The following is a 22,555-nucleotide window of genomic DNA, read 5'->3' on the forward strand; positions in this document are numbered from 1 at the left end:
GACCAATACCTTGCATAGAGGATCTCTACGCAAAGCTCGCAGGCGGACTCTCGTTCACAAAATTAGATATGAGTCACGCCTCCCTGCAGTTGGAGCTGGACCCTGCCTCCCGGCCATATGTAACGATTAATACACACCGGGGTCTATATGAATATACACGTTTGCCCTTTGGAGTATCCTCTGCCTGCACTATTTTTCAACGTGTTATGGAGGGCATTTTGAGAGGTTTACCGGTTTACTTGGATGACGTTTTGATCACAGGGACGTCGGAGCAGGAACATCTGGAAAATTTGGAGGCTGCCCTTTGACGCTTTTCGGAGGCTGGAGTCCGTTTACGTCGCACAAAGTGCGTCTTTCAGGCGAAGGAAGTAGTCTACCTGGGTTATCGGGTGGACCTCGAAGGTTTGCACCCCGTCGCAGAGAACGTGCTTGTGATTCAACAGCCCCCGCCCCGACTGACACTTCGCATCTTCGTTTGTTTCTCGGCCTCGTAAACTATTACAGAAAGTTCCTCCCCAATCTGCCAGCTACGCTGGCCCCGTTGCACCTTCTGCTAAAGAAGAATCACACCTGGGTTTGGGGTCAGCCGCAAGAAACCGCTTTCCGGCGGGTAAAACAACAATTGTCGTCGTCTGGGTTACTAACCCACTATGATCTTGGGAAGCCTTTGCTCGTCACATGATGCATCCCCATATGGTATTGGGGCCGTCCTGTCCCACAAGATAGAGAACGGGGCCGAGCGGCCGATAGCTTTCGCCTCCCGCACACTGACCGCAGCGGGGAAAACAGTATGCGCAGATCGAGAAGGAGGGCCTGGCGGTGAAATGTTTCCTCCAGTACGTGTATGGCCGCCACTTCACTGTCGTGACTGATCATAAGCCTCTGCTGGGACTTTTCCGAGAGGATAAGCTAATACCACCCGCCCCCTGGATAAGCTAATACCGGGGCAGCACGATAGCATAGTGGTTAGCATCAATGCTTCACAGCTCCAGGGTCCCAGGTTCGGTTCCCGGCTGGGTCACTGTCTGTGCGGAGTCTGCAAGTCCTCCCCGTGTGTGCGTGGGTTTCCTCCGGGTGCTCCGGTTTCCTCCCACAGTCCAAAGATGTGCGGGTTAGGTGGATTGGCCATGCTAAAATTGCCCGTAGTGTCCTAAAAAGTAAGGTTAAGGGGGAGTTGTTGGGTTACGGGTATAGGGTAGATACGTGGGTTTGAGTAGGGTGATCATTGCTCGGCACAACATCGAGGGCTGAAGGGCCTGTTCTGTGCTGTACTGTTCTATGTACCGCCCATTGCTTCTTCACGAATCCAGCGCTGGGCTTTGTTGCTCGCTGCCTACGAGTATTCTCTGGAGCACAAACCAGGAACCCAGATAGCGAATGCCGACGCACTGAGCCAATTGCCTTTATCGACCGGCCCCATGTCGACCCCCACGACCGGTGAGGTGGTTGCAACCCTAAATTTTATGGACACCTTGCCTGTCACGGCATCACAGATCCGTGAGTGGACCCAGATGGAGCCAGTCCTGTCAAAGGTTCGGCACATAGTCCTGTATGGTGGGCAGCATAGACAGCTCCCAGGCAAGTCGCGGGCATTTTCCTCCAAGCTGTCCAAATTCAGCGTGGAAGACGGTATGCTCTTGTGGGGACACATGTGATTGTCCCAGAAAAAGGACAGGAGCTGATACTGAGAGACTTGCACAATGGGCATCCGAGTGTGACCAAAATGAAAATGTTGGCCTGGAGTTATGTCTGGAGGCCAGGCCTCGACACCGACATTGAGAAGGTGGCCCAAAACTGCTCCATTCGCCACGTGCATCAGAAGCTTCTACCGGCTGCACCCCTACATCACTGGGAATGGCCAGGGCGGCCTTGGGCACGCTTGCATGCGGATTTTGCCGGCCCTTTTCAAAGATCCATGTTCCTTCTACTAATCGATGCCCAGTCTAAATGGTTAGAGGTGCATAAGATGGTAGGCACAACGTCCTGCGCAACAATCTAGAAGATGCGTTTGTCTTTCAGTACGCATGGCCTCCCCGAGATGCTGGTCACGGACAACGGCACTCTGTTCACAAGTGAGGAGTTTGCAAGGTTCATGAAGATGAACGGACATTGGCGCAAAAGTACGCCGTACACAAGAACGGCAGGGACATGGTTTTTCTCGGCATCGGCCGATTTGGCAGTTTACACCCGGTGACCCAGTGTTCGTTCGGAATTTTGCTGGTGGTGCCCAGTGGGTACCTGGCGTAATCTTTTGCCAAACGGGCCCTATCTCTTACCAGGTGCAAGCCCAGGGGTGTCTCCAGCGCAAACATGTAGACCATGTTCGGTCCATAAAACTATCCCTGCCAAAGATTCCTCGGCCCCGGAGCTCATTTCTACAGCCGCAGACACCAGACACAGTGGAAAATTTCCTCACAATTTTCCTCTGGTGCCTCACTCACAGCCTGCGCAGGTCGTTGCAGAACCGCGTGGAGATAGAGACGCCGAGATGACAGAGGCAGCAGACTCTGGCTCCGAGATGGAGACACAAGACGCCTCAGAGGGGGAATCCTCGGGCCCACGGGCCGTGGATGTACAACCGTTGCGCCGTTCATCATGGAAGCGCCGGTCTCCATCTCGTTACACGCCGCCCGATCCAGCGCCTCGTGCAAATGGTGTCCGGCCTGCGGCAAAACGAGTCCGACACCCTCCTTCGCCAGGGTCTTCGGTGGATTCCTTGGACTTTGGGGGGGGAGGGATGTTATAACCTGCCTGCTTACCACTGGCTGGGACTAATGACAATCCCACAATCCTGTGGGAGTATGAGCTTCCCCAATGAGGGGGGGCGGAGAAATCATTAGCAGATTCCCTGCATAAATAGAGCTGGCCAGTTTGGAACCAGCAGAGAGAGAGAGGAGTGAGCAGCAAGGGAAGTTGTTGCTGCTGTTGTGTATATATATATGTTAATTTGTAAATAAATGTTATTTCTTTGTATCCTGAAAACTCGTGCTGGATTCTTCGTGGTCCTCACAAAAGATTCCCATCAGTGTATTGAGATCTCCCCTACATTGAGAGGCCCCAGGGCCTTCTGGGGAAGCCAGGTGAAGTGGTAAGGCCCAGAGTGTGCAACAAGTTGAGCAAGAAGAAGTGGTCGTACGTCCGGTATGTTGGAAGATGATTAATCAGCACCATCCAATCCAGAGGGAAAAGGATTGTAGTGTGTTTACAGGATAATGGGAGGAGGGATGTAATAGGGTTTTAAAAAGGAGCCTGTGGAGTATTTATAATAATAATCTTTACAATAATCTTTATTATTGTCACAAGTAGGTTTACACTAACACTGCAATGAAGTGACTGTGAAAAGCCCCTAGTCGCCATATTCCGGCGCCTGTTTGGGTACACGGAGGGAGAATTCAGAATGTCCAATTCACCTAACAGCACGTCTTTCGGGACTTGTGGAAGGAAACCGGAGCACCCGGAGGAAACCCACGCAGACACGGGGGGAACGTGCAGACTCCGCACAGACAGTGACCCAAGCCGGGAATCGAACCTGGAACCATGGCGCTGTGAAGCAACAGTGCTAGCTACTGTGCTGCCTGATGTGCGATCAATAACTACTGAAACGAAGGAGTAGTCCGAATTGAAGGCTTTAATCAACAAGATGTTTCCCCAGCAGCTCGAGTACAGAAAGAGACCGGCTGCTGGGAAACACGGGTTCTTATACTCCGCCTCATTGGGCGGAGCTACCTTACGTCCCGACCAATGAAATGCAAACACTTGGGCCAAAGAGCAGCGAGCCTTCTCCACCAATGGTAGCTCACACTCCCAGGTACCGTAGTACCTCTAGTCATACTACCACACTGCCGTGTTGCCTTTATTTATTAACGGGGATGAGTATTGGGGTAGTTAAAAGGGTCGGGTTGGGGGTATTTAGAAAGAGGAGGGTTATGTCTAGATGGAAGTTAAATTGGACAGTGTGAGGGAATATTAAAGAGGGTCATTGTAAATGATATTGAAATGGGGGGGGGGGCGGGAGTGTAATGGGGATTTAAATTATATGGGGATTGAAAAGGGAGGAGACATTTTTTTTTTTTAATATTTTTTAAAAAAAATTTAGATTACCCAATTATTTTTTCCAATTAAGGGGCAATTTAGCATGGCCAATCCACCTACTCTGCACATTTTTGGGTTGTGGGGGCGAAACCCACTCAGACACGGGGAGAATGTGCAAACTCCACACGGATAGTGACCCAGAGCCGGGATCGAACCTGGGACCTCAGCGCAGTGAGGCGGTTGTGCTAACCACTAGGCCACCGTGCTGCCCAAAAGGGAGGAGAAATGTTGTAGTATATTATTTAAAAATTGTATTCGTTTATGGGATGTGGGCGTCGCTGGGCCAACATTTATTGCCCATCCCTCAGGGCAATTAAGAGTCAACCCCATTGCTGTGGGTCTGGAGTCACGTGTAGGCCAGACCGGGTAAGGGCAGCAGATTTCTTTCCCGAAAGGGCATTGGTGAACCAGATGGGGTTTTACAACAATCGACAATGGCTTCATGGTCATCATTAGACTTTTAATTCCAGATATTTATTGGATTCAAATTTCACCGTCTGCCCTGGCAGGATTCGAACCTGTGTCCCCAGAGCCTGGCTCCGGGTCTCTGGATTACTAGTCCAGCGACAACACCACTGTGCCACTGCCTCCTGCAGAGGGCATTTGCACCACAACAGAAACAAACAACTGCACGGTTACCTGGCAATGTTTGAGTAGTCGAACCCAGGAGAGATTTGGTGTGGCTTATTCACTTAGAGTCGGTACCAACAAGATTGAAAAAAACCTTGCCCTGCCGTTCAGCACTGACCTTCAGTCTCGTACTGCCCTCCGTTCCATTTTTCCAAATGACAAAGGAAGCTCAATCCTTCTAACTGTTCTACTGTGACCTTCTGTAACGAGCTGTGAGAGAGTGGGACAGGGAGCACTAGGACTGGGATCAGTCCCGGAATTCCATGATGCACATTGGACTATCCATTTGTATAGGCTGCGGGTGAATCTGCCTGCCCGGCGTCCATCGCTGAGGGTTCAAGTTGGCAGCGCCCGCTCCTCTGTATGTGAAGGGCTCAAATCCAATTGCATAGAAATGAACAGAATCTCGGTTGAGGGAGTGCTGCAGTGCCACAGAAGAAACGTTTGCATGAGGTGTGTGGGCAGCACAGTGGCTAGCCCTGCTACCTCACAGCGCCAGGGACCGGGGTTCAATTCCGTCCTCGGGTGACCGTCTGTGTGGAGTTTGTACACCCTCCCCGTGTCTGGGTGGGTTTCCTCCCACAGTCTAAAGATGTGGTCGGATGGATTGGCCGTGCTAAATTGCCCCTTAGTGTCCAGGGATGTGCAGATGGGGGTTACTGGGACAGGGCGGGATGGGAGGGGAGCGGACCTGCGTCGGGTGATCTTTCAGAGGGTCGGCGCCGAATTGATGGGCTGAATGGCCTCATTCTGCACTGTGGTGATTCAATTCTATGCTGTTAAGGTAAGGTCCTGTCTGCCCTCTAAGTGGATGGAAAAGACCCCAGGACCACCATTGATGTGCAGCAGGGCAGTTCTATTAATGTCCTGACCAATATTTACCCTTCGATCAACATGACAAAAAACGATTATGTGCTCATGACGTGGGGAGCTTGCTGTGTAAAAATATGTCGCTGCGTTTCCTGCACTCCAACAGTGATATACTGAGACTAGCAAAGATGCGATATAAATGCCAGTTTACTTCCTGAGCTCTTATGTAATAATTGGGCCACACAGGGGATTTGAGAAGCCCCATGTCAGTTATCACACACACACACACACACACAGCCTTACCTTTCCTTCCCCTCCAAGTTGGGCAAGAGAGTCACAGAGAAGAACAAGCCATAGAGAGAAATGATGCTGAGAATTCTGGCCATCTTCTCTCGCACTGTGCTGCTGCTGGGTTGTCACAAGTCGAGATCCCTCACAGCAGAAGGACTAAGTGGAGCGTGTCTGTCAATCATCAACAGGGCATCCCAGCTCTCTCGCAGGTCGTTAACTCACCGTAGTTGGCACGGCTGACAAGTGACAAAGATCAATATGGGCTTCTGATGTGCAGCAACAATCGACCCCGCTGACAGAGTCAGGTAGGAATCCAAGGACAATATTTGCTCCCAAAGCCTAATCGAAATGTGCAGGCAGGTTTACCTGGAAGGGTGTTGAGAGGGAAGGCGTGAATGGTGCTTGGCGTGTTTCTGGAGGGAGATCAGAGAAAGCAGGGTCGAGAAATCTGAGGGGGGGAGGCTAGCGGATACGAGGGGAAAGTGAGGGGAGGTTAGAGGATGAGGGGGCAAGGTTGAGGGACATGGAGAAGTTGGGTGGAGGGGCACGGGGAGATGAACAAGGAGGTGAAAGGGTATCAGGGTGGGCAGGAATGTGGGGTTGAGATCAGTGCGGCCATGATCTTATTGAATGGCGGAGCAGACTCGATGGGCCGAATGGCCTAATTCTGCTCCAATGCCTTATGGTCTGATTCTAATTTTTATGCAAGTTACTGGGAACATTTATTAAACACCGTTTCGACCTCAGCTGGAACGATGCATCAAATTCTGGGACCACACGTTAGGATGTCCGGTGTTGGAGGGGAGCAGGGGAAAATTCCAAAAAAACTTCCGGGAATGAGGTACTTCAGTTCACCTGGAGAGACTGGAATTGTTCTCAGAATCACAGAATTGTTACAGTGCAGGAGCCAGCCATTGGGCCCATCGAGTCTGCACTGGCCCTCGATTGACAGACTCGATGCCGTTTCGCTCGCCTTCTCCCAGTAACCCTGCACATTCTTTGATTTGATTTATTATTGTCACATGTATTAGTATACAGTGTGATGCACGATCAATTGCACAAAGACTTGAGTTGGGTACAACTGAGGCTTTATTGCTCTAAGATGTGTGGCCTCCCACAGCAGCTGGCGAAATGGCTGCTCATGGAGGACACACATATTTATACTCCGCCTACTGGGCGGAGCCAGCAGGGAGGGACTACCAACGTACCTGTTGTACAGGTCCTACCATACATCCTCTAATAGAGGTGCAACAGTGGTTTACCACACAGTGAAAAGTATTGTTTCTTGCATGCTGTACAAACAATGCATACCGTACATAGGGAAGGAAGGAGAGACTGCAGAATATAATGTTACAGTTATAGCAAGGTGTAGAGAAAAGATCAACCTAATACGAGGTAGGTCCATGCAAAAGTCTGATGGCAGCAGGGAAGAAGCTGTTCCTGAGTCGGTTGGTACGTGACCTCAAACTTTGGTATCTTTTTCCTGACGGAAGAAGGTGGAAGAGAGTATGTCCGGGGTGCGTGGGGACCTTAATTATGCTGGCTGCCTTTCTGAGGCAGCGGGAATTATAGAGTCAGTGGATGGGGGGCTGGTTTGCGTGATGGACTGGGCTACATTCACGACCTTTTGTAGTTTCCTGTTCGGATAACAGTCCACTTCACTTTCGAGAGCTTCAAATGCCCCACCACATTCTCAGGCAGCGCATTCAGAACCCAACCACTCGCTGTGAAAAAAATTTCGTTCACAAAACTTTTACATCTTTTTGACATCTCTGCCTCCACCCTCTGATGTGCTTCCTGAGGACACAGCGAGAAGCAGCGGTACAGCTCGGAACGCTGAGCAGGTCGAGGATCAGAGAGAGAGAGCACTTGAAGGGTGGGGGGAGGGGAGAGAGTTTGTAAATGGGGTTTTGGGGAAGGGGAGCGTTTGGGAGGGGTAGGGAAGGGGGGGGTAGCATCGGGGATTGGGGCAGTTGGTGACATGTGTAAATTATTAAAAATCATTGACCTCGACCAATGTGATGCCTCTGCAGTTTTCTTCTGCAATGCGGGAAGAGCACCAATCCCTGCCCAATCTCCCCAGACATGAAGGTCCCCCCCCCCCCCCCCCCCCCCCCCGAACCCAATCATCGTCCCACCACCACAGGCAGGTGATCGGTGAGAGCGAGCACTCAGCAGACAGACAGCAGTCAGATTACAGCATTGAATGAGAAGCATCAGCGCTCAGCTCTCTGACCGAGGAGGTTGGGGAAAGGGGGGGGGGGAAGAGAGACTGAGGGAAGGGGGGGGGGGGTTTGAGGAGAGGGGTAATGACTGATGAGGCAACGTCCTATGTGAAGCGGGTGAGGGTGAGGGTGTCCCTGGCCCTCTGGGCTTGCCGTACCCTTACCTTTTGCAGCCCACCCTCCACCCTCCGGATAGTTTTGCGGGTTCGTCCCGGACCCTCCTGGTCCTCTGTCTCTTTACCCTCCTCCTCCTCCGAGGTGCCCACATGTTCCTCCCCTTCCACCATGTCACCCCGCTGCTGTGCCAGGGTGTGAGGACACAGCACCACCACAAAGCTTCACTGTCAGAGGATCCAGCTACTCAAGATGGCGCCGGTGCGAGGCATCTCTCTCCGAGCTCTCCCCAACAGATCCACTTTTTACTGAAACTTATACTCGTTCTAATCTTTTAAGATTTAATTCTAAGACTCACATTATTACTAACCTCTCTCTTTTAACTTTTCTTGACATTGTGTTGCCCTATTATGTATTTTCTTTTATTCCCTTTTCTTCCCATGTACTTAATGATCTGTTGAGCTGCTCGCAGAAAAATACTTTTCACTGTAGCTTGGCACATGTGACAATAAACAAATCCAATCCAATCCACAATCAGGTAAGGATAAACAACAACACCTCCTCCACAATAGTCCTCAATACCGGGGCCCCGCAAGGCTGCGTACTTAGCCCCCTACTCTACTCCCTGAACACACGCAACTGTGTGGCAAAATTTGGCTCCAACTCCATCTACAAGTTTGCTGATGACACGACCGTAGTGGGCCGGATCTCGAATAACGACGAGTCAGAATACAGGAGGGAGATAGAGAACCTAGTGGAGTGGTGCAGCGACAACAATCTCTCCCTCAATGCCAGCAAAACTAAAGAGCTGGACATTGACTTCAGAAAGCAAAGAATTGTACACACTCTGTCTGCATCAATGGTGCCAAGGTAGAGATTGCATAGATTTTATAGAATTTACAGTCAAGAGGCCATTCGGCCCATTGAGTCTGCACCGGCCCTTGGAAAGAGCACCCTACTTAGCCCATACCTCCACCCGATCCCCATAACCCCATTCAACTGATCTCTCTGCACATCTTCTCTACTGAGTAGTACTACACTCCGTGTGCTTCACCCGATGTCTGTTTCTATGAATTTACATTGTGAATTTATGTATGCCCTATTTTCTTCATGTACCAAATAGTGGGCAGCACGGTAGCATTGTGGATAGCACATTCTCTTCACAGCTCCAGGGTCCCAGGTTCGATTCCGGCTTGGGTCACTGTCTGTGCGGAGTCTGCACATCCTCCCCGTGTGTGCGTGGGTTTCCTCCGGGTGCTCCGGTTTCCTCCCACAGTCCAAAGATGTGCAGGTTAGGTGGATTGGCCATGCTAAATTGCCCTTAGTGTCCAAAATTGCCCTTAGTGCTGGGTTGGGTTATGGGGATAGGGAGGAGGTGTTAACCTTGGGTAGGGTGCTCTTTCCAGGAGCCAGTGCAGACTTGATGGGCCAAATGGCCTCCTTCTGCACTGTAAATTCTATGAATAATCTGTCTGAGCTGCACGCTGAACAATACTTTTCACTGAACCTTTTCACTGTAACAATAAACAAATCCAATCCATCCATTAAAATTAACCACATTCTCAAAGAAATAGCTTCACACCTAGTCGCCACATTCTGGCGCCTGTTCCCGTACCAGCCTCCCCGAACAGGCGCCGGAATGTGGGGACTAGGGGCTTTTCACGGTAACTTCATCTGAAGCCTATTTGAGACAATAAGCAATTTTCATCTCACAATGAAGAATTAAATAGTCCTTAAATAAAAGTAAAAACTTGAACTCTATCTGCACCTACCACCGTATATTTATATTCCAACTAAGCAATCCAAAATAGTTCAAAATCCACTTAAAGTTAGCTATCAGGATGACTTGCTTTTCTCTGCACAGCCCTTTGTAGAGAGACACTTTCAGGAACAACCTGAAAATCCTTGTCTTCTGACTCGATTCTTAAGGCAAAACTGCCCAAACTACTGACAGATCTGGCTCCTCCCATTAATTATATCAACTGTACCCTACTAAAATGTCCCATTCATAGATTCGTAGAATTTACAGTGCAGAAGGAGGCCATTCAGCCCATCGAATCTGCACCGGCTCTTGGAAAGAGCATCCTACCCAAGGTCAACAACTCCACTCTATCTCCATAACCCAGTAACCCCACCCAACACTAAGGGCAATTTTGGACATTAAGGGCAATTTATCATGGCCAATCCACCTAACCTGCACATCTTTGGACTGTGGGAGGAAACCAGAGCACCCGGAGAAAACCCACGCACACACGGGGAGGATGTGCAGACTCCGCACAGACAGTGACCCAAGCCGGAATTGAACCTGGGACCCTGGAGCTGTGAAGCGATTGTGCTATCCACAGTGCTACCGTCCTGCCATGATCTAGGGATAGACACCATCCCTCATTAATGATCTCCAGCCCAGGATACCTCCTTTCTATAAACAATATTCCATTAGCCATCTATATGTAAAGAAGTAAATGGTTAAAAGCAATTACCTCACCTTTACGACTCCTTAAACATAGTTTTAGCAGTCGTACTGTCTGTATGCATTTGAACCCAGGGTTTTCAATATTACTGCAAAAATAAACATTCATCACATGATAATGGAGGTGTTGATTAATCACAGCTGTTAAAGAGTAGACAACAGGCCCAGACAATTCCCTCTGGCTTTACTCTGGGCAAGGCTAAATGGTAGACACGATCTCCTCCCTCGATTCTGAAATAAACAGCAATCGCTGCACTGCTCAATCTTCTCCATCCATCCCCTAAACCCTGAGGGTTACCATTGGGGAAGTGAATCTTGGGCATCACCATTCTTCTGGTCTTATCACTTCCCATCTCACAGGCCCTCCCACCAACACTTTAACAAAAGGACATCCACGTGAAATGTCAACTGTCTCCTCAACTGCTGCCTGAGGCGGAGTATTTCCAACATTGTCAATTTAATCGCAATTAGTCAGTGAGTCACCACAGACGTCTGACACTGACCTTCCCCCTCACAGCCCAAGACATGGGCAGTCACCTTGATTACCAGATCTACTTAACACTGACAAACCATTCCCGCCAGTTCTATGGTTAACTTACGGCTTGGCTTCTAATGAAATCTCATCTTCCCAGAAACAATCAGATTAAATATTTACTGGAAAGTTTTATCTATTTTACTGGCAATGTTTACCTTTTAGTATCATTCAACCTTACCATGATATTTGTAAAGTCTGACCTTGAGAAGTTGAGGCTCTGTGTACGGGTAGGGATTGAGATACAGCCAGTGTCTGTACAACATCACTGCATGAGCAATTCAGCCACCAATCTGCTTTCCCCATAGCCCTGAAATTCTTAGATAATCCAACACCTTTTGAAAGGGAATTAAATTGGTTTCCACTGTGATGATATACATAACCAGTAATTGTAGATAGTGATAACAAGACCTCCGACCAGCAGGTGGCAGTAGAACAACCACATGACACTTACCTCGGGGAGTTGATTGAAGGTCTTCGTAGTGGATAGACAGAATTTGTAGTAGCTCGTAATTACTTTTTTATAGTTTTTGATGATGTGGAGATGCCGGCGTTGGACTGGAGTGAGCACAGTAAGAAGTCTTACAACGCCAGGTTAAAGTCCAACATGTTTGTTTCAAACACTAGCTATCGGAGCACTGCTCCTGAGGAAGGCACCCGAGGAAAGAGGAGTGCTCCGAAAGCGAGTGCTTGAAACAAACATGTTGGACTTTAACCTGGTGTTGTAAGACTTCTTACTATAGTTTTTGATGTTATTTTTATAATTACCTTAACCACAAAATAAATAATAAAAATTTAACTAGTCGAAGAACTAGACGTTGTTTGGCGCATTTATTCCAACCTGCCAAGCACAAGAATGTAACATGGTACCAGGTTCGAAGATTTAAAAGGAAAACAAGATTCTGTGAAGATGCAAACATATAAAGATAACTGCTGAGAAGAAAAAAGAAAAAAATCTTCTACTGACCTCGTGAACTACTGCCAACTCATACTCAACGCACTGGAAGATGTCAAAGTCGAGGATGGAAAGTGTGAAGGCACCACATCAGCTTCGAGTCGCTGGTAATGTAGATGAGATTTGGCATGTTTTTAAACAGCAATTCACTCTCTGTGATGCAGCATTTTGTCTGTAGGTACAGCCTGACGAGAGGGACATAGTGTTGCTGCTCACTGTAGCAGGTCCCCAAGCGATTGAAATATTTAATATTTGACAAAGAGTCATCGGACTCAAAACATTAGCTCTTTTCTCTGCCTAGCGATGCTGCCAGACCTGCTGAGATTTTCCCGCATTTTCTCTTTCAAAATATTTAATATGATTGTTTTCGATAGTGAGGCGGACAGCAAAAACATTGATGAGGCTGTAAAGCAATTCGATCAGCTTTGCACACCAAAGAAAAATGAGACGTTTGAGGGCTATATTTTTCTGCATGCGCACTCAGAAGGCAGGTGAATCGTTTGATAGTTTTTTGACTGATTTGCGACCGAATGTTTCTACCTTGCAAGCGTCAATGATCCGCGATCAAATCGCGTTCGGGATTTGTAACGACAAGGCACGGGAGAGGCTGTTCGGGGCAAACCACCTTCAGCTCGATGATACTATTAAGATTTGCCATTGCAGCGAGCTCACTGTGCAGCAGATCAGAACTCTAAACCTGAAGAATTTTGCCACAAAGCTTGGCGACCCTCTTATGGACTGGCCTCATTAACACTACACTCCTGTATGCTTCACCTGATGCCGGTGTCTATGTATTTCGATTGTTTACATTGTGTTGCCCTTTTATGTATTTTCATTTTATTTTAGTTTATTTTCATGTACTAAATGATCTGTTTGAGCTGCTGGATGAAAAATATTGTAAGTGCCATGTGGCTGTTCTACTGCCACCTGCTGGTCAGAGGTCTTGTTATCACTATCTACAATTACTGGTTATGTATATCATCACAGTGGAAACCAACTTAATTCCCTTTCAAAAGGTGTTGGATTATCTAAGAATTTCAGGGCTATGGGGAAAACAGATTGGCGGCTGAATTGCTCATGCAGAGATGTTGAAAATATTTTTCACCGTGCCTCGATACACGTGACAATAAACAAATCCAAATCCAATCCAATCCAATCTGCAAAGACAATATCCAGCATTTGGTAAAATCTGTTCCAGGTGCAAAGGCAAAAAAATCACCAAACAATGCTTTTCTCACAAAAACAAAAAATCGGAAACACCAAAGTCAACCATCGTGATTGATGGAATAAATCTTGCAGACACTTTTTTCACAGATATGATTTCTAATCAAGCTATGCATTGTGACAGCTTACAAGTTAAGCAAGTGTCAAAGCAAATTTGCAGTAATAGCCATGCAGATTTAAGTGTTCAACGAGAAAGCTGGACAATTCCTTTGATGGTAAATGGACATTGATCGATGTCAAACTTGACACGGGAGTGAGAGCCAATTTAATCAATTAATCCGATTTACAAGAAATAAAGACCAAGCCACATGTCTTCAACACCACATCATTATCAAAAGATTATAATGGACAAAGGATCAAAACACTGGGAGTCTGTGAACTAGAGGTTCGTGTTAGGAACAAAGTGCACTCAATAAAGTTCTCAATCATTGAAGCTGAGTGCGAATCTCCATTGGGAGTGGAAGCATGTGAAGCGCTCGAAATGAAATGAAAATCACTGATTGTCACAAGTAGGCTTCAATGAAGTTACTGTGAAAAGCCCCTAGTTGCCACATTCCGGCGCCTGTTTGGGGAGGCTGGTACAGGAATTGAACCCGCACTGCTGGCCTGCCTTGGTCTGCTTTAAAAGCCAGCGATTTAGCCCAGTGTGCTAAACCAGCGAGCTAGTGAAAAGAGTCGTAGTCGGCATTGCAGACTGTAATATAACCATGGATGCAATCCTGAACTTTTTCAAGCATTCAGAGTGTAACCATTCACCTATCGCACAGTTAAAAGAAAATGCGTAACCAGTAATACTCCGCTGAGAAAAAAAAACTTAAGAATGAGCTGGAGAGAATGACGAAACAGGGAGTAATATAACCCATCGAAGAACCAACTGATAGGGTGAACTCCATGGTCTGCATGAAGAAACGTAACAATGACTTACGCATCTGTATGGATCCATAAGGCCTCAATTTAAACATTAAAAGAGAGCACTATGCCATTCCGAAGTGAGAAGAAATCACATGTGAGATGTCAGGAATGACAAGCGTTAGAAAACTAGATCTACAAAACTGGCATCACAAGGTTTTTGCAAATCAAGTTGGATGAGGAGAGGACAAAGCTGTGCACCTTCAACACTCCATTCGGGCGATACTGTTTTCTCAGAATTGTTATGGGCCAGGGTTTAGAGGATCCCAAAGTGTATCATGGAGTTCACCTGACCCACAGCCTTTAATAGATTGTGGTATGGGGAGCACACGGCCCACTCTACAGGTGTGGTACAGCAGAAATGGAAAAGTATTTTTCAAAGCAAAACAATGTTTATTCTCTGAACTCAAGTTAACCTTTCTAAAACATAGAGTGAACATCTTAGCAACCATTAATTCAAATACAACCCCCAAAAAATACAACACTAAGTAAACCTTTAAGCTTTCCTTTTTAACATCCATACGACTTAAAAACAAAACCTTTATCAGAAGCACATCAGGTTAAAGTCATTACTGGAAACATTTATAATTCTGATTCACCAAATGATCAAGAGATAGTCTTTTGATGGCAGAGAGAACAGCAGTATACCTGCTCTGTCTGGCTTCAGCTCCAACACTGAAAACGAAACTAAAACACACCCTGCAGCAAACAACTTAGAATGAAAGTAAAAAGCTGACAGGCAGCCCAGCTCCACCCACTCTGACATCACTGCAGTAATAAACACCCATTTCTTAAAGGTACTCTAACTTGACAGAATGTCATTTGGAATGATCTCAGAATCTGAAATATTCCATCGGGCAATGGGACACTTTCAGGTGTCAGAGAATATGTTGACGACATTATTGTGTGGGGCTCGACAAGAGAAGAGCTCGACAATAGGCTTGTCAAAGTGCTGAGAAGCATCAAAAAGTGTGGATTGAAACTGAATAAAGCTAAATGTCACTTTGGTTATTGAGTAAATCACATTCGTAAGAGGCAAGCTTTCTGCTAAAGGTATACAATCCGACCAGGAAAAGATCAGGGAGATTCTAAACATTGCCACATCCTAAAGACAAAACAGGAGCCCTCAGGATGCTTGGCACGAGACATTTTGTTGGAAGTGCCAGAGAGAATCAATAAAGAAGGACGAAAGGGAAAATGCTGGGAAATGTCAGCAGGTCTGGCAGCATCTGTAGGGAGAGAAAAGAGCTAACGTTTCGAGTCCGATGTCTTTGCCAAAGCTGACAGACAGAGAGAGTGGGAAATATTTATACTGTGGAGTGAGAATGACAGATGAGTCATAGCCACAGAACCCCAAGGAAACCGGGTGCTAATGGCCACAGAAACCAAGGGGAAAGAGTGTTAATGGCAGTCCCCAGAGAGGACAAAAGATGTGAAAGGTCAAACAGCAGGGAAACTGTGAACTGTGACAAATGTAGATTTGGGGGAGGGGAAGGGGGAAGCAAAGAGGAGAGAGGGTAAGGATGGCTTCCCCCTATGGCTTCGATCCTCATAGTCTCCCAACCCCGGACAGCCCGCTTTTACCTACTTCCCAAAACCCACAAAAAGGACTGTCCCGGCAAGCCCATTGTGTCAGCATGCTCCTGCCCCACCGAACTTATTTCCTCTTATCTCGACTCCCTCCTCACTCCTCTGGTCTATTCCCTCCCCACCTACATCCGGGATTCCTCTGATGCCCTGCGTCACATTGACAGCTTCCAGTTCTGTGGCGCAGTGGTTAGCACTGCTGCCTCATGGCACCAAGGATCCGGGTTTGATCCTGGCCCCGGGTCACTACCTGTGTGGAGTTTGTACATTCTCACCACGTCTGTGTGGGTCTCACCCCCACAACCCAAAAAGATGTGCAGGGTAGGTGGATTGGACACACTAAATTGCTCCCTGATTGGAAAAAGAGAATTGGGTACTCGAAATTTAAAAAGACAAACCATTTGCTTCAACTGCTTGCTGGACCTAGATGTAAGCAACCCCCAAGTCCCCAGAACATATATCTCTGCTTTACAGTGAATAGCCTTCCCGTATTTCACATTCATGTTTCATAAGAACTAGGAGCAGGAGTAGGCCACCTGGCCCCTCGAGCCTGCTCCGCCATTCAATGAGATCATGGCTGATCTTTTGTGGACTCAGCTCCACTTTCCGGCCCGAACACCATAACCCTTAATCCCTTTATTCTTCAAAAACCTATCTTTATCTTAAAAACATTTAATGAAGGAGCCTCAGCTGCTTCACTGGGCAAGGAATTCCATAGATTCACAACCCTTTGGGTGAAGAAGTTCCTCCTAAACTCAGTCCTAATCTACTTCCCCTTATTTTGAGGCTATGCCCCCTAGTTCTGCTTTCACCCGCCAGTGGAAACAACCTGCCCGCATCTATCCTACCTATTCCCTTCATAATTTTATATGTTTCTATAAGATCCCCCCTCATCCTTCCAAATTCAAGCGAGTACAGTCCCAGTCTACTCAACCTCTCCTCGTAATCCAACCCCTTCAGCTCTGGGATTAACCTAGTGAATCTCCTCTGCACACCCTCCAGCGCCAGTACGTCCTTTCTCAGGTAAGGAGACCAAAACTGAACACAATACTCCAGGTGTGGCCTCACTTACACCTTATACAATTGCAGCATAACCTCCCTAGTCTTAAACTCCATCCCTCTACCATGAAGGACAAAATACCATTTGCCTTCTTAATCACCTGTTGCAACTGTAAACCAACTTTTTGCGACTCATGCACTAGCACACCCAGGTCTCTCTGCACAGCAGCATGTTTTAATATTTTATCATTTAAATAATAACCCTTTTGCTGTTATTCCTACCAAAATGGATAACTTCACATTTGTCAACATTGTATTCCATGTGCCAGACCCTAGCCCATTCACTTAACCTATCCAAATCCCTCTGCAGACTTCCGGTTGTTGTTGAAAACTCACCACGATTCTTAGAATTCCCCTTGTACCAAAAAGGGTCGACATTCTAAATGGTGAACAGGGATTCTCACTCCCTGACTCCGATGCAGACTTCGGTGGGTGCTATTCAGGTCAAACTATATTTTCAAGTTATCCCCCGGTATAACCCATACCTTCACCGAAGATTTCATCTACTTACCACTTCATAGCATCGATCCTGGGTCCCGCATTGTTAAGTAAGTAAAGTAGACTTTGGAATAAACTCTGTTTCAGGTTAAATTAAGGTATGTTATTATTAAATTTTTTCTTTTAAAAGCTGCAATCACTTTCTTTACAGAAAGGTAAAAAGATCTTGCTTCTGGATCCTTCTGGTTGGTTGAAGGGACCTTCAGGCCCAACTTGACGATCAATCTTCTTTTTAAAATCTGGTCTTTAGATGTATTTGCTGGTGTGCTCGGTTGCTATGTCCTATCTTTCCCATGTACCGAGCTGGGAGAGCTGACTCTGCTGGCTATCTCTGAGCTGACTCTGCCTCCTCTTTAAATTCTAGTCTTCCTGAGATGTATTAGCTGTTTTAGCTCGGCTGCTATGTCTTATCTTTCCCATGACCGAGCTGGCTGTAAGCTGACTCTGCTTGCTTCTCTTGTTCCTTCTCTGCTTCTCTCCTCTCTCTGAGTTCTGGTAGTTCCTGCTCTGGTCTCTGGGTTTATATTCTCTTTCTAACAGTTATTACGTTTTTATGACTTCATTGTAAAGTAACTTTTATTTAACTTGGATTGTAAAAGGTACCTTTAATCTAATTTTTTCTAACACGACTAAGTATTCATTTTGACATGACCTCACCTCTCAGGTCTTGGATTACATTGTTCCTTTGTGATCTTCAAAATGCTTTGATTTCAATAGGGGGTGTGAATTTTGGTTCCTGTCATTTCTATAGTTTTATTTTACAATTGTGTCCCCAGCTCATAATTTTGATTTTGGCTTTAAATTATGTTTCTCGTAGACTGAGTCTCCAATTTTCTTTTATTTACCCGATAATCGGCAGAACTTCACACCTAGAATTGTCACCAAATTCAACTGAACCTCATCCTTTCCTTTCCAGCTAGTTACTAAGATAGTTAATTTCAATGAAGATGTGAAACAAGGCTTTTAGCGTAATGCTAAAAATCCACTTGGTTACAAATTGAAAGGTTTACATTTATCACTTAGCTCAACTGAAACCCTCATCCATGCTTTTCCAGATGCTTACTAAGAGAGTTACTTTCAATGAAGGTGTGAACCATTGTTTTTAGCTTCATACAAAAGTCCTGTTTGGGAGGAGGAATCTGCATTTTATAATCCTGCTCTTTGCAGCTGCTATTAACCCTTTGTGGGATCTTGCCCTGTATCCTCTTATGTTTCTCTCAGACCAGATATTGCCAGACTTCCACGTTTCAAATGACACATCTTTCCATATTTTCAATAATAGGTATCCTCTGCACTTTTTGCTTTACCACTTATCTTAGTGTCGTCTGCAATCTTGGACACATTGCACTTGGTCCCCAACTCCAATTCATCTATGTAAATTGTGAACAATTGTGGGCCCAACACTGATCCCTGAGGGATACCACTAGTTACTGTTTGCCAACCAGAGAAACACCCATTAATCCCCACTCTTTGCTTTCTATTAACTAACCAATCCTCTATCCATGGTACTACTTTACCCTTAATGCCATGCATCTTTATCTTATGCAGCAACCTTTTGTGTGGGACATTGTCAAAGGCTTTCTGGAAATCCAGATATACCACATCCATTGGCTCCCCATTATCTACCGCACTGGTAATGTCCTCAAAAAATTCCACTAAATTAGTTAGGCATGACCTGCCCTTAATGAACCCATGCTGCGTCTGCCCAATGGGACAATTTCTATCCAGATGCCTCGCTATTTCTTCCTTGATGTTAGATTCCAGCATCTTCCCTACTACCGAAGTTAAGCTCACTGGCCTATAATTACCCTCTCGCTGCCGACCTCCTTTTATAAACAGTGGTGTCACGTTTGCCAATTTCCAATCCGCCGGGGCCACCCCAGAGTCTGGTGAATTTTGATAAATTATCACAAATGCATTTGCAATTTCCCAACCATCTCTTTTAGCACTCTGGTATGCATTCCATCAGGGCCAGGAGACTTGTCTACCTTTAGCCCCATTAGCTTGCCCATCACTACCTCCTTAGTGATAGCAATCATCTCAAGGTCCTCACCTGTCATAGCCTCATTTCTATCAGTCACTGGCATGTTATTTGTGTCTTCCACTGTGAAGACCGACCCAAAAAACCTGTTCAGTTCCTCACCCATTTCTCATCTCCCATTATTAAATCTCCCTTCTCATCCTCTAAAGGACCAATATTTACCTTAGCCACTCTTTATTGTTTTGTATATTTTTAGAAACTTTTACTATCTGTTTTTATATTCTGAGCAAGTTTACTCTCATAACCTATCTCACTCTTCTTTATAGCTTTTTTAGTAGCTTTCTGTTGCCTCCTAAAGATTTCCCAGTCCTCTTGTCTCCCACTAATCTTTGCCACTTTGTATGCTTTTTCCTTCAATTTGATAGTCTCCCTCATTTCCTTAGATATCCACGGTCGATTTTCCCTCTGTCTACCGTCCTTCCTTTTTGTTGGTATAAACCTTTGCTGAGCACTGTGGAGAAAAAAAAAATCAAATGCTTAGAAGGTTCTCCACTGTTCCTCAACTGTTTCACCATAAAGTCCTTGCTCCCAGTGTACCTTAGCGAACTCTTCTCTCATCCCATTGTAATCTCCTTTGTTTAAACACAAACACTAGTGTTTGATTTTACCTTCTCACCCTCCATCTGTATTTTAAATTCCACCATATTGTGATCGCTCTTTCCGAGAGGATCCCCAACTAGGAGATCATTAATCAATCCTGTCTCATTACATAGGACCAGATCTAGGACCACTTGTTCCCTCGTAGGTTTCATTACATACTGTTCTAGGAAACTATCGTGGATACATTCTATAAACTCCCTCAATGCTGCCTTGATCGACTTGGTTAAACCAATCGGCATGCAGATTAAAATCCCCCATGATAACTGCTGTACCATTTCTACATGCATCAGTTATTTGTTTATTGCCGACCCCACCATAATGTTACTATTTGGTGGCCGATAGACTACTCCTATTAGTGACTTTTTCGCCTTACTATTCCTGATTTCCACCCAATTGGATTCAACCTCATCCTCCATAGCACCGATGTCATCCCTTACTATTGCCCGGATGTCATCCTTAAATAACAGAGCAACACCACCTCCCTTACCATCCACTCTGTCCTTCCGAAGTTTGATATCCTTGGATATTTAACTCCCAGTCGTGACCATCCTTTAACCATGTTTCAGTAATGGCCACTAAACCATAGTTTCATTCCCATCTGGCTTTTAGCGATCTCACATCTGGTGGGCAGCCCATCTGGATCCAGTGTGGCCCATCAGCCATTTTGTTGATGGCTGCCATGTGTTGCCACATTGCCCTGATTCCACCCAGTAAGAGTGGGGAAGTGAGGTGTGCTCACTGCACATCGAGACCCGTGCGCTCCCTGGGTCCTAGTAAACAAGGCCGATTTCAAACTTGCGACTTACTGAAAGACATCCACCAATGAGCAGCTACTGACCGAGGCTGCTCATCACTGCTCTACGCAGAGGCTCCAGCACCAATCCTTGCGGTAATCCCTAGTCAGTTGGCCAACTTTTAATCCTCTATTCATCCATGTGCGGCTTCTTGTCCATTAACCAATCCTTCACTAATACCAATCCAACTCCCCTCGTGGCTCCTGGAAATTAAAGTACGTTCCATGCACTGCTCCTCCCTCGTCCCCCACCAGTTACACCCTCCGGATGTGTCAAGGTCTGATCCCAATGTCAAACTCACCTGTCGTTCCCCCATTTCCAATCTTTTAGAATCCATGGCATATTGGAAGCCTAGGATATCGTTTGGAACCCAAGATCTAGGACTGACTTAGATCCTCGCACTGACGTCAGGCTGCCAGAGTGTTAAAGTGCGAGTTTGGTGAGGGAGTTGTGAGGAACATAGAACATTACAGCGCAGTACAGGCCATTCGGCCCTCGATGTAGCGCCAACCTCCGAAATCCCTCTAAACTATTCCCTTATCGCTGGTTTAGCTCCCTGGGCTAAATCGCTGGCTTTTAAAGCAGACCAAGGCAGGCCAGCAGCACGGTTCGATTCCCGTACCAGCCTCCCAGAACAGGCGCCGGAATGTGGCGACTAGGGGCTTTTCACAGTAACTTCATTGAAGCCTACTCGTGACAATAAGCGATTTTCATTTAATTTCCTTGGGGACTTGGAGGCCTTGGGTGAGTACGGTTCAGTACTGGTCTGCACAAACAGGGACCAGATGTAATGGCACTTGTGGGGGCCCTCCAATCCCTGGGATATGCATGCTTTTTGGGCAAAGTGGTACCCTAGTACTGCTGGTGGCACCTAGGCACCCTGGAAATGCTACCTGGGTGCCAGACTGACATTGTCATTGTGCCCAGATGGCACTGCTGGCTCACAGTGGCACTACCAGGTTGGCAGAAGAAAAAAAAGAAAAAAGGGGCAGCACAGTAGCATGGTGGTTAGCATAAATGCTTCACAGCTCCAGGGTCCCAGGTTTGATTCCCGGCTGGGTCACTGTCTGTGTGGAGTCTGCACGTCCTCCCCGTGTCTGCGTGGGTTTCCTCCGGGTGCTCCGGTTTCCTCCCACAGTCCAAAGATGTGCGGGTTAGGTGGATTGGCCATACTAAATTGCCCGTAGTGTCCTAAAGAGTAAGGTTAAGGGGGGGTTGTTGGGTTATGGGTATAGGGTGGATACGTGGGTTTGAGTGGGGTGATCATTGCTCGGCACAACATCGAGGGCCGAAGGGCCTGTTCTGTGCTGTACTGTTCTATGCTCTCTGTTCTATTTCATTTATCGTCCATATGTCTATCCAATGACCATTTGACTGCCCCAAGTGTTGGCGAGTCCACTATTGTTGCAGGCAGGGCATTCCACACCCTTACTACTCTTGAGTAAATAACCTACCTCTGACATCTGTCCTGTGTCTATCAAGGAAGGAGGAAGGAGCTCCTCCTGTCCTCAAGAGCAAGAGGGGAGCTGGGTGATTACACAGCGTAGGTGACAGGGGAGCTGGGTGTTTACACAGCGTAGGTGACAAGAGGGGAGCTGGGTGTTTCCACAGTGTAGGTGACAGGGGAGCTGGGTGTTTCCACAGCGTAGGTGACAAGAGGGGAGCTGGGTGTTTCCACAGCGTAGGTGACAAGAGGGGAGCTGGGTGTTTCCACAGTGTAGGTG

The 22,555-nt window shown here is 46.8% G+C and overlaps 1 protein-coding gene across 1 annotated transcript in view; it reads right to left on the reverse strand.

The window, feature by feature from the left end:
- The window catches only part of c9 (complement component 9), a 61,364-nt gene extending 55,352 nt beyond the window's left edge, over positions 1-6,012 (reverse strand). Inside the window, 1 exon segment of the mRNA XM_038805960.1 lies at positions 5,836-6,012. Coding sequence (XP_038661888.1) covers positions 5,836-5,918 — 83 coding nt within the window. The 5' untranslated portion in view covers positions 5,919-6,012.
- Between the last annotated feature and the right edge of the window lie 16,543 nt (positions 6,013-22,555).

Source organism: Scyliorhinus canicula, chromosome 8, assembly GCF_902713615.1.
Source record: "Scyliorhinus canicula chromosome 8, sScyCan1.1, whole genome shotgun sequence".
Taxonomy (NCBI): Eukaryota; Metazoa; Chordata; class Chondrichthyes; order Carcharhiniformes; family Scyliorhinidae; genus Scyliorhinus; species Scyliorhinus canicula.